This window comes from Tetrao urogallus (assembly GCF_951394365.1).
Source record: "Tetrao urogallus genome assembly, chromosome: 1".
Taxonomy (NCBI): domain Eukaryota; kingdom Metazoa; phylum Chordata; class Aves; order Galliformes; family Phasianidae; genus Tetrao; species Tetrao urogallus.
Genome location: NC_136813.1, coordinates 88,292,375 through 88,305,290, shown reverse-complemented (window position 1 = coordinate 88,305,290; position 12,916 = coordinate 88,292,375). Strand labels below are relative to the sequence as shown.

General features: G+C 36.2%; 1 protein-coding gene across 1 annotated transcript in view; it reads left to right on the top strand.

Annotated features, from left to right (window-relative positions):
* The window catches only part of TTC3 (tetratricopeptide repeat domain 3), a gene marked incomplete at both ends in the record, with an annotated part of 58,938 nt that overhangs the window by 11,552 nt on the left and 34,470 nt on the right, over positions 1 to 12,916 (top strand). The window contains 6 exons of the mRNA XM_079548637.1: positions 517 to 571; positions 1,204 to 1,366; positions 1,477 to 1,525; positions 2,414 to 2,573; positions 4,230 to 4,284; positions 9,729 to 9,789. Coding sequence (XP_079404763.1) covers positions 517 to 571; positions 1,204 to 1,366; positions 1,477 to 1,525; positions 2,414 to 2,573; positions 4,230 to 4,284; positions 9,729 to 9,789 — 543 coding nt within the window. The remainder of the gene's footprint in view (positions 1 to 516; positions 572 to 1,203; positions 1,367 to 1,476; positions 1,526 to 2,413; positions 2,574 to 4,229; positions 4,285 to 9,728; positions 9,790 to 12,916) is intronic.

The window sequence follows — 12,916 nt, the reverse complement described above, 5'->3', positions numbered from 1 at the left end:
AATCACAAGGGTCTGATTATTATTAATCCTGACCTAATTGTTGCAAGAAAAAGAAATAACAATGGAATTAAAAATTGACATCCACACAGTTCATAGTTTCTGCCTATTTTCCTGGTGCTGTGCTAAACTCTCTACACATAACATTTGATTTTTTACTATACATGGTACTTCTAGTGGATATTAGGTACTTTCTATTTGTTATTCTTGAAGTCCTATTTGTCTGTGTCTGGCATGTCTTTGACTGGACATTGGTGAGTAGCTAACGGCAATGAGGTCTCCAGGCCAAACCACTGGCTTTATTTGTTTCTGTTTAACTTGAAGTAGTCTTCTCAGATAATCTCAGTCATCTTCCTTGAGCGTTCCCAGTTACGTCTATTCTCTCTGCCTTTTTGCAGTGAACTGTTCTTTTATTTATCTTAAATTTTTATAGTGCTGTGTACATTGAAGTCCTGGTCTGTAGATTTTCCTGAAGTCTGAATAATAAATCTCTATTCTTTTTGCTTCCTTTTCTCTAAGGAAAGCCCTTGCTGATGGAAAAAGGGCCACTATTTTGAAGCCTAATTGGCCAAAGGTTAGTTTCATACGTGTTTCAAAATTGTCTTTTGCTAGTATTGTAAACCAAACATATGATCCCAGAGTCTGAATTACAGATATGAACACTTCCATCTACCTGTGTGATATTTGCATTTAGCTTTGCTGACAGTAGAATGAATAGAATGGGAATTTTGCATCATTCAAGCAAGCACGTAGCTTTCTTGCATATTTATGTTAAAAATGTTATTTTGGTGCACTTAGTTACATGATGTTCTGCATGTGTAAAGAAAAAAGCACTTATTTCTTCACAACGTGTTGCTGTGTTATCAGTGCTTTAAAAAGAGTACATGTCGTCCATAGAGTAATGAAAACCCTGTTTAATGGGCAAAATGTATTTCCTTGTATTCTTGGACTAAAAAAGATTAAAGAAGGGATAGTTACAGAATTGCAAATCAGTAGTTGAAGTTGGAAGGAAAAAACGGAATTGCTGTTGTCTGAAGCCAGAGGGTAGATACTCCTTCTGATGGATTATTGGTCATTCACGGGTGCAAGATTTTTTTTTTTTAGTGTGTGCAGTATTCTTACTTCATACTGTCCAGTGTGCTTCAACTGTTTGAAATATAAAGTATATCCTTATTTGAATGAACGCTTAAACTGATATCCACACAGGGTCATTATCACTTCTGTAAGGCACTGTCGTTACTGGGGGAACATGAGCTGGCTTTAGAAGCTAATGAGAGAGCTCAGGAACTGTGCAAGAATATTCTTGATGGGCTTAAGGATCTTATTCAACAAAATGAGAAGTTAAAGAAGACATTAGAAGAAATCAAAGGTAACCTTTTCTGATTTCAAGATTTGCCTTGAAAAGAAGAAATCTCATTTATTGGTAGCTTTCCTTTGAAAACAGCTAATTTTTTTTCCTTCCTATAAAACTTTCTGTAGGTACTAAAGAATATAAGCAGAAACCAAAGGATTTTCTTCTTGAGAAAAAGTAAGCAACTGCTAAATTCATTATTTTTTTTTCTAATTAACAATGTTTAGTGTAAGATTTAGGTAATATGTCATAGATGTTTACTAATATATTACAGTTTAAGGAAAAAAAATGAAAGAAATAAGACTATCAGAACTGCAGCCAGAATGTGGCCTAGTAGTAAAGAGGACTTCTAGGTTCCTAAATAAGCTATCTTCTAATGTTTTCTACTGCCAAGTAGTCTCCTTCAGTATATGAAATTCTAGTCATGTTGGAAATAACAGGAAACAGTTACAGTTGTGTATCTTTTGTCCATGCTGTTTCACATACACTGTTGAAAATGTTTCTGTAATCACGTCTCTGTTTTGTGTTGACTTCATTGTATAATTTTCATGAGGAGATTAAACTGATTCAAATCCTCGTTAGGAGACGAACTGAATGCTAGCAAATGCATTGTGGCAATGGTAAAAAAAAAAAAAAGTGAATTTTAATTAATAGGAACTTGGTTTTGTCATTTCTGTTTTAAACTCTCCAGGGAAAGCAAAAGAGTTAAAAGGGGTTCCGTATTCGTACATTCAACTGTGTTACAGCATAATCCTTAACTCTTGCATTAAATGCCTATGAAAGACTGTTTTGGTTTCTGCTGATCTACTTTTGGTGATGCAGAAAATTGTGTGTTTTTTTTTTCTTGTGTCACTTTTTTTTTTTTGTTAGAGATCTTTGCTTAAGCTAATACTGTGTACCTTGAAGGCTTAAAAAAATACGTTTGATCAAATGCTTTAAGTATGTTTGTGGCATGAGAGCTTCTGTGAAGGTAGGCTTTTATTTATTTTATTCACAGCAAATATATGTGATATATCTTAAACGTTAATATTGGAAAAATTAGGATTTTCTCTTTTTACTTTTCAGGGACAGCAGTTCTTCAGGATCTCATTTGATCATTTCTCAAGAGCAAAAAGAAATAGAGAAGGACAGAAAAGAAATGCAGTTCGGTCATGAAGGTGACCATTATCATCAAAAACATGATACCACCATAAGATATACTACAGATGGAATTCCAAGACTATCAGTATGTTAATTTTCTCCATTCTGGAATATGCCATTTAATGTGTGGCTGAAATTTTGCTCCTATAGTATATTAATAGTTGTTTACTTTCTCAGCTAAGGAGTGCCCTTAGATTGAGAGTGCTCTCAATTCAAGAGGGTTCTGTTAGTGTCTCATGGTGTAATAGAGTTCAGTAGAAGATGCTTTTGCAAAACTTAAATCATAGGCAGGGTTTTTCCTAAAGAGGAACATTTTGTACTGATGTTGCAATGCTAAGGTATTTGCATAGTTACAGGCCACTGTTTTGTTGTTCTGTGAAGCAATTCTTTCTCTCCAAAAAACAGTGTTGTTTCAATAGTACTCCTAGAAGGCTCTCGGGAGACCTCATTGTGGCCTTCCAATACTTGAAGGGAGCCTATAAACAGCTGTTCTCCCTGTTTACAAGGGTGGATAGTGATAGGATGAGGGGAGATGGTTTTAAACTGAGATGGCGAGGTTTAGGTTAGGTATTAGGAGGAAGTTTTTCACTCAGAGGGTGGTGAGGCACTGGAACAGGTTGCCCAAGGAGGCTGTGGATGCCCCATCCCTGCAGGCATTCAAGGCCAGGCTGGATGTGGCTCTGGGCAGCCTGGTCTGCTGGTTGGTGACCCTGCACATAGCAGGAGGTTGAAACGGATGATCACTGTGGTCCTTTTAACCCAGACTGTTCTATGATTCTGTGATTTATATTTAGAACTAGGATTTTGTGGTTCTCAGTCATGTGTTTTGGCTTGTGTGTTTGAAACAAGCATAATATACTATCAGAACTCAGAGTCATAGGTGTCCCAAATTGGAAGGGACCCGTAAGGATCATTGGGTCCAAGTTAATTCTTAAAATTTAAATAACTGTTTACAAGCAGAATTGTTCTACTAGATTATTTTTACTAACTTTTTGGTAAGGAAGATGCAGAAGATAAAATGAGACTTAACCCTGATCAGAGAACAAAGTTTGAGTTTTGTTCAGGATACAAACAAGGATACTCAGTAGAGAAGGATTGTCAAAGGAATCTACTGACCAAAGCCTGTAACTCTGAGTTTTAGAATATTACTTTACTGTTAAAGTGCAAAAGTTTTCTGTGTTGTTGTGGATTAAACTCAGCAAATGACCTTCTCAGTTTTTATAGGAGGGTGGGACAGTGAGTGCAGATGACGTGATAGTTAGGAAACTGAAACTAAGGTACAAAGGCAAAGGGAAGGAAACGTAAGTTGGAATAACTTGCTGGAAAGGACAGTGAGCTCCAGAACGTACAAGAAGTGCTTAAAGTTCTTGACTATCTTCTGAGAGCTTAAATCTGCCTTTGTGCATGTGAATCTTCACAATGTAGGTCTGTATGAATTTTTCTTTAAGAACGTTACTTCAAAAAAGCTGGCATTTTTAGATAATGTAAATTGTTATGAAACTAGAGAAAAGTGTGAGTATGGTTTGATTGATTGAAATTTTCTTAGGGGACGTAGTATATGATATAATTGTGATTTCATTGTTGAAATTGTAATTTGTAATGTAATTGTAATTTCCACATAGTACTGAAATCGGGAAATCAGTTTTTAAAGATTGTTTCTGTTAATAAGCAGTGAGATGACTATGAAGCTTGAATAATTATTATTTTCTCTGTGAAACCAAACTACTGTATTTGGCATTAGGTGACCAACACGCCCAGGACAGAAAACAAAGTGTGTTCTCTGGACTTTCCACCAAGTGAGTTTGTTTTATTGTTTATCAAGTCTGGGTCAGTTCTTCCTTCACTGCTGTTGTTATTAATAAGCAAGTTTATATAGTGCCATTTTCACAACAATAAGCTATTGTGTTGGTTTTATTTTCCTGTTAGGTGCATTTACCTAGTTACTCCTATTTCTGTGTCTTACTTCCTTTCCTCTTTTGTGGTTTCAGTCTGATTTATATAGATGATCTGGGAATTTAAAGTGAAACTGAAAAGTAAAATGCTAAGTCAGAGGCTGGAAATAACTTTCCTTGTTTTAAGATTGTTTTTGGATCTAAAAGGAATTAAAATTAAGAGAAAGATGTGTTATTGTTCTAGTATTCATAATTTGTTTATGATTACTAAAAGCTCCATATCGTCTTCAAGAAAATAATCTTGCAGTTAGAGAGAGAGGATATTACAAACTATTTGACAGAATGTTTTTCTATGAGCTTCAAGAGGAGGAAGCTGGTATGTTTTATTGTTCCTGTGTTTGTTTAAATTAAAAGAACATTCTGTAGAAGGACATCCTAACCCCAATTATACCACAGTCCTGGAATTACCTTCCCATGGTGAGTGTGTTCGTTTTAAGCAGGAGCAGCTCTCATCTTCAAAGTGAATTCTCCTGAGCTTTGTCTGCTTTTATCATCTGGTAAACCTATTTGAATTGAAAATGCCTAAGAGACTTGTCTGACATCCAGAAATTATTGTTAGTTATAAGGTTTATGTAGAATATTTTTTGTCTTATTGGACCCAGGTGCGTGTCTGTGTTGTTTTCCCTCCATTGACCTCTGTTGCAGTGGGTCCTTCTATAGTTCTGACCAGGGAGAAGTCTGCAGGTTGATGAAGTGCTCAGTTGTGCTCTTCTGTAGACCTCACATGCTTGAATACTTAGCTGAACAGATGCCAAAGTATGAAGCATCTCAAAAATTGATCTTAGGAAACCAATAAAGATATATTACAAAATATTATTCAAAAACCAGTAGTAGGAAAAAATAATCCTGATTTATAGACTTTGGATGTATGCAAATATCTTGAAGTACTAATTAGTTTATAATGAAATAGAAAATGTAGAAAGATTTCAAAGAAAAAGCCAAGACTAATTTGTTGAAAGGTTGTTAAGTGGTAGTGTCAGGAAAGTGGATTTATTAGCTGGTGTGCAATAAGCCTATCCACACATGCTCAGGGGAGATGCTGCTTCTTTATTGGGGATTGGGCACTGCTGGAAGTTTTCACAAATCAAGCACTGCATTTATGAATTGAATTCCCAAATACATATCTAATACAGAAGAAAAACCTATTACCTTCATAAGGTTAAACAATCCATACTCTGTCATCTGTTGGCTACTTTCCTGGCTGTCTGTGCTTCTGTGGGGTTATTTTGTGGGTATTCAGCAACCCTGATGGTCGTTTGGGGAATGTTCCTCCTTTTTTTTTTTTTTTATTCTGATCTGGTCATGTAGGAACAAGCTGAAAAGTTTTCCAATTCCCAATTCTCCAAGCGGAGCCAATTGTCCTTGATTAATCAGATAACATTGCTGGCTAGGACATCTTGCTGTAGTAGAATCAGAAGATCCTCTGTGTTGATTAAGCACAGACAGTACCCCCTGTTTTCCTAGAGAAGATTATGTCCATTACCTGCATTTTTCCCATTTGAAAGTTTCTAACATAATGTGGGTGGGATTATTAAAGGAGAGAATAGCATACGTTCCCAGGATCTAAAGCACACAGATTTTATACATTGTAACAGGTGAATATTCATACAGTTTCCATGAGGTGCCCACCTGTTCCTGGAATTGCTGTACATATTAAAATCTAATTAAAATGTAAGGTGACAGGATGAGGAGAAATGGCCTCAAGTTGTGCCAGGGTAAGTTTAGGTTGGATATCAGGAAAAACTTCTTTACAGAAAGGGTTGTAAAGCACTGGAATAGGCTCCTCAGGGAGGTGGTTGCGTCACCATCCCTGGATGTGTTTAAAAACCATTTGGATGTGGTGCTCAGGGACATGATTTAACGGAGGGCTGTTAGAGTTAGGGTAGGATGGTTAGGTCGTGGTTGGACTTAGTGATCTTCAAGGTCTTTTCCAATCTGAGCAATTCTATGATTAATGCTTCAAACGTGCTGTGTTAGTATGGATTTTTGGTGGGGGGGGGTCTTTGGTGGTCCTGAGGTTGCATGGGGAGCAGTTATCCAGGCAAAAGATTGTGTGCTACATAGGCCAGATCCCATAGATGGTCAGGAACTTATTTACAAAAAAACATGCCTGTTAACTAGGTTTCTGATTAGCAGTTCAACCTTGTTAGGGTGCCTGTACTATCAACTTTCAGTTGATAATACAGCGTACCTCCTCGAGGCTTGTGGAATGTTGAGAATCTGCTGTTAGGCTCCAGATGTCCCATTTATCTAGGGAGGAAAAAAAAAACAATGTCAGTTTGCTGAGGAGCTTGAATTAATGCTGAAGGCCCTGAATTTATTTCCAGGTATCAGTGTTAACAAGAAAAATATGAGATGTACTGTGGCCACAAGGATTTTTGAACAAGTCTGAAGCAACTGACAAGTAAAATGCCTGGGTTCATTTCTTTGTGAACAAGAAGAATAACTCATTTTAGAGAGGTTAAGGAAGAAAGAGGGATAATGAAAGAGTGAATGCAGGGAGAGAACTTCAAATTCTTCCAAGCTGAAGAGATTGTAGGATTATGAAATGTGTTGAAGTCGTTGGGGGGAAAAAAAAAAAACATGAATGATTCCCTACTTATTCTTTCTATTCTTGCTTCCTCCTCCCCCCTGATACTCATTATGTCAGTACTGATGTAGAAGGAAATATTTGATTTGGCTTTGATGTGAAAGGAGGAGTTATGCATTGAATGACTAGCTGATACATGTTTAGTGTGGGCGGGGAAGAACAACCTTCTTTTTCGTATTCTTTGTTTGCAGAAAGGCTTGTGACTTGCAGGAGGTTTCATGTAGAGGAACTTTATGCCACTGTATCTCATTTTAACAGTACTGTCCTTTTTCGTTACGGTTTTTGTTTGCATGTACTATTTTTTTGAGCATGTGTATAGTTCTGTTAAATGTATTTGTTTGTCCCTAATGAGAATCTCTATGAAAAGCAGCGCTACCTGTAGTGATACTTTAAAATGTTGGTGGGGTAAGTGAATTATGTTTGCTATTGAATTAAAAGTACTTTTTGAAATCTAAAAGTAGTGTCTTCAGAAATGAAAGTAGTGAGTAAATCATGCTCAATTATAATAAAAATAGTTCAGGGATGATCTTAACTTGGTTGTGATCACTCTTGTAAGAGTGATCATTCGTGCAGGAAATTTTTCCCTAAAATCATTTTTATTTATTGGTTTTTAATGTTAAATTCATTTAGTATGAAGTAATTAGGTGGATTAATTATTTTGTGCAAGGGAAGGTTTTTATTGCTTTATCTTCATTAAGATTTTGTTTTGGATGATATCAGTTCCTTAATGAATAGAAACTTATTTAATGAAGAGAAGGGAATAGAGTACTTATCTCCAAATGGTTAACTGATTATATGCTTGAAAGGTCTGACTCTGAAAATATTGTTTTCCATCATTTAATTGACTTCAAATTTAATGTCTTTAGAATTTGTAATGACTGTTAGTGTTACTTCGGAGTTTTGAATGTGTGTGTGAACAGTTTCAGCAGACACCTGTTCATACTCCTGTGTCACTTTCAATAAATGGTTTGTTAAATAGTTCTGAACATATTCAGTCTTTGTGACATCTGAATTTTGTTTGGATTAATTCAGATTTTCTGTAATGAAGTAGTTTTCAGTGAAAAATCAACCCTATAAGCGTGTTGAACATTCTGCTGTCCTGAATGAGATTAGTCAAATGGATAGATCTCTGTTTTTCTATGATCAATGTATTTTAATATTTTAAAATACATATTTGCTATATAAATTTAAAATGCAAGTGCATAGAAGACTTTTCTGAGTAACACAAACATTTTAAAGACTAGGTGATTATTGAAGCTTCGTATATGAAATTAACTCCTCTTTCATCTTGAACTTTGTGGTAATTGAACAATTGCTCGATTTATTTGGTAGCCATACTTTATTTTTGGGTTCAAGTGCTCTAATAGCTTAAATCCAGGTGCTGGGAATGTGTGTTGACTGTGTGAAGCAGTCCAGTGCTAGGAAACCATAGTCATCGGGAGATGACTAGAAGAGCATAGCTGGAACAGTCTTCTCTTCCAGCATACAGGTGGGATAGAGAAAGGGTTTCCTGCATGTCTTATAAAATGAATTAAGTTCAACTCGCAAAAAAACCTGCCCTCTTCATCTTAATGTAAATAGTTTGGAACTCATGTAATGTGTGATGCTCTGCAGTTCTGTAACTGAACTTGTCAGTTGCTTGTTGGTTGCCGGTGCAGAAATCCTACTTTTTGCCTTGCTTGTGAATTGCTTGTTTATCAGAAAGGAGCTCTTCACATAACTGGATTTCTTCACTGTTGCTGTTGAGTTTTTAAAGCCTTGTAAAGTTCTAACTGGAAAGTGTTGAAAATTAAACACTTCATGGCTTTGTTACAAGCATGCATATACACATTCAAGTGTCTTATGTTATTTTGTAATTCCATAGAAAACAGTTGAGTTACTTCCTGGTTTTGACCAATTGCATTAAAGCGTTAAAACATTTTTTCTTGTTCCTTGTTCCTAGCGACTTGTTTACTTTGTAGAGCAGGGTAACTAATTAACTGCCGATACTGGAAATTCTAGAGTAAGTGAGAGTTTTGCATAGTCCTTGATGCAGTTTCAGAGCTGGAAACTAACCAGTACCATGATAGATTCATTCTTCTTGTTGTAGCCCAGCGGTTTCACATAGTCAAACATTTGTAAGTTACAATCAGGGATGTTTATCTCAATGTGACTCATATGTTAGGAATTCTGATGTTAATGTGGCTTGTACTGGGCTTCTCTAGAAATGTTTTACTGAAGTAGAAGGCTTTCTGTAAAATTTATGTACTTAAGCTTGGATGAAGGCACTTTGCAGCCAAAGTGATCCATTATTACCTTTTATAAGTTGTAGTTATCATCTAGTAGTTCAAAATATTGGTGTTGGCTTTGTGTAACATACATGATTTCTTTGGCTTGCAGTCTGCATCAGTATTACAGTACAGTTACAGTATTGAAATCAGATCATACATTAGACAATCTCAAGATTATTCTGTTCATTTGAAATATCCATTTCCTTCTGTAGGGTTAGTAAATTCTATACTTACTATGTAATGAAAATAATATGAAAGTTATGTTGTAACACTCTGGCTTTTTAAAGAACTTCTCAATTCTACTAGCTCTGAATATTGTAATATTTTAGATCTGTTATTTATAAAGCAAAATACGAGTTTTAGATTTATCTTTTATTTTTTTGTATGATGGTCATTGTGTTTGAAATACTTCTTTTTTCCCATTGCAGGACAAAGTGACCAATACAAAGGAAGGTCGAAGAACAAACCTGGTGAACCTGAGAAGAAACAGTAAGAATTTTTAAAGTTATTTAGTAGAACTAAAATTATTTATTTTTTATCATTGAGTCACGAAGCAATCAAAGCGCTACAGAAGCTTGAACTTGCTGCTTGTTCTTTGCTTTTTAATTTTCTTTTTCTTGGATAAGAACAAATTTTACCTCTTAAGTCTAGTGTAGAAATAAATTATAGTGAATATGTAGGTTGCTCCAAAAGAAATACCTCCTATTTGTTTCCATGGAAATTGCAACGGATACAAAGAACATGATAACACTATTTAATAGAGAAAATTCTCAGCTACAGAACTCATTTTCAGCAAAGTCACTATCATTAGCTACTCATTCTCATCAGTGATGAGTGAGAGCCTGCATTCTGTGCTCGTAAAAATCTTCACCACTGAAAGTGACTCAGTGCTTCACAGCTGCTCTGACAGGGTTATTGCTAGGGAAAATGTTGCCTATCTTTATTGTCTGAAGCAGATGAAAGTCAGAAGGCACCAATGTTGTAGGTGTAGTAGGACAGGCCTACTGGCCACATGCTCCACTGTCTTCAAACAGGTATGGGGTCCCTAGCATTATTGTATTGCAAGAGAAAGGTTATTTTCTTCTCTGGCCTGACTCTGGAAATTGAAGTCTTCAGCCTAGTTGTCATTGCAGTGTAGTGGTCAGAGTTGATGGTTTCTGTGGGTTCCAGGAAATCCAGAAAGATCACCTCTTTCCTATCCCAAAAGACATGGCACATCACTTTACCTGTTGAGGGCTGCATCTTGAACTTTTTCTTCAGTGCGGAATTCACGTCACCACTCAGTGGACTGTCGTTCTGGCTCCAGCTCATACTGGTGACACCACATCTCATCACCAGTAATTTTCAGTAAAATTCAGGAAATTGTTACCTTCAGCCTCATAGGTTCAGTAGATCCTGAAAAATGTGCATGCAGTGTTCTTCCCGTTCCCATGTGAGCATTCATGGGTCTCACCTGGTGCACACTGTGATATTCCCGTGTCACCACCATTGTTCCCAGTGCAGTGCAGTTGACTTTCACTTCCTTAGACAGTTCCCTGGTTGTAATCTGCCAATTTGCACAGATGAGCTGACTGAGATGCTTTTCATTTTGTGGTGTGGCAGCTATGTGTGGCCCATCCAGAATGTGGCTAGTCCTTCGTGCTGCCGTTGCCACTGCTGAAATGCACCACATGCTGCCCTACTGTGCTCACATCCACTGTTTGGTCTCCATCAACGTTCAGCAAGTGTCAGTGAGTGTCAATGGGTGCTGTTTTTTTCCACTTCTAGAAATGCTATGTGGTGCCTGCATACTGAAAATCTGTGTCCAGTAGAATGTCAGACAAAGTCATTAAAGCTGGTAGTTCAACTTACCTTTGTAATAAAGGATTGGTATGAAAAGAAGACAACTGAATAAAGTATAGTTGAAAACTGATAAAACAATTCTTAATTAAAACCTAATATACACTATTGTGTATTTATATTGTTTATATCCTCTTTAGAATATAATTCAGGTTAAGACAGCAGATTGAAGTTCCCAATATTCCAACTTCATGAAGAAATTGAATTCTTATTAGAAAACTAAATATTTTATAAATCTCAGTTGAACTTCAGAAAAGGAAGGCGTAAACTTAATCTCTGCTACTTTTTTTTTTTTTAAAGTTTCCCATAAGCAAAACATGTGACATAGCTTACCAATACAATGTGTTTCCTTTGCAGCAGAAGATAATAGCAATCTTGTTCTTACTGTTACATTCAAACTTTTGTCACAGCATAACTCAGGCAATATCTTGTTTTCAAGGTCTCTTTGTACTATTTGTTCTGTGTGCCAAATCATCTTTGAAACCTTTTTCATTCTTCCTGCACTTAGTCAAAATAAGAGATTTGACCATGAAGAGAGCATTGTAAGTCAGTTTGTTTGCTGGTAGAAAAGAAGTTGTACTTAAAGAAGTTCTTTAGTACTTTCACAGAACTTGCATCTTGGCATGAAGTACATTGCTGCCTTAATCTTTAGAACATGGATACCTTCCTTGAATGTTAATCAGTATGTTAAATGGTTTGGAGCCAATATTAAATCAATTGATGTGAACAGCACTATAGATTTTATGTACAAAACACGTGCTTCTATACGTTTTAAAATTTAAGAGTGTGAAAAATGTGGGATGCGACTAATTGTGCTCTAACTACGTTCTTGGTTATAAGCTTCTTGAGCTGATATTTTCATTTTGTATTCGCATAGGGGATACAGCAAAAGAAATTGTTTACACTGACATAGAAAAGTTGAGCTTCCATTAAGTGTTGTTTGTTGAAGTGTGGATTTCTTAACTTGAAGAGGGGGCAAACCTTTAGGAAACCAAGGACCTGAACTGGATTACCTGTAGTCCAAATTAAAGTGTTACCATGAAACCTATCATCTTATAATCTGCATTTTTATATTCTTTTGTGTTCTTTTGTTTGTATAATTCTTTTTTTTCCCCCTCTGTTACTCTTTTTGAATACCACACAGCTGGAGCAGTTGAAACCTTCACGTGGCAGAGGTCCTTTATTCCATTTAACTTGGTTGCCTCTGAGTTGTTTCTTCTTTCAGTTTAGTGGGGAAATAAGCCTTGAACTTTAGAAGTCACTATGGGAACAAGTTCTCTTTAAAGTAATAGAACCATCTACAAAATTGCTTCTCTCACAGTAAAGTTTCAGACTTGGGAAAATACAGTATTTCCTAACAAGGGAGGTGTGTGGTCAGTTACACTCAAATCTCTACTTTTAGCAAGTTGCTTGGCTTCAAAAATAATTGAGGATCCTTTGACACTCTAAAGCATTTTTCCCAGGAGGTGAGTGATGCCTTTGAATGTGGGACAGAGCTAAATGTATATTGGACAATATAGTAACATTGAGGACTGAGTTGCAATGTTAGCACTGGGGATTTGATTTAGAGTTTCAAGCAGTACTCTGCCTCTGAATTATGCTTTCTCTGTTGATCAGTTGTGCGTTGACTTTGTGCTCCAGCAGGAGAAAACAAATAGCTGGAAAGAACTCCTTTCTTCTCTTCTCTGTTTTCCTTGCCTGCGCTCTGCCAAACTGCCATGTGTAATTGATATTAAGTAGATGTTGTAATTAAATAAAGGATCTTGTACTCAGAAAA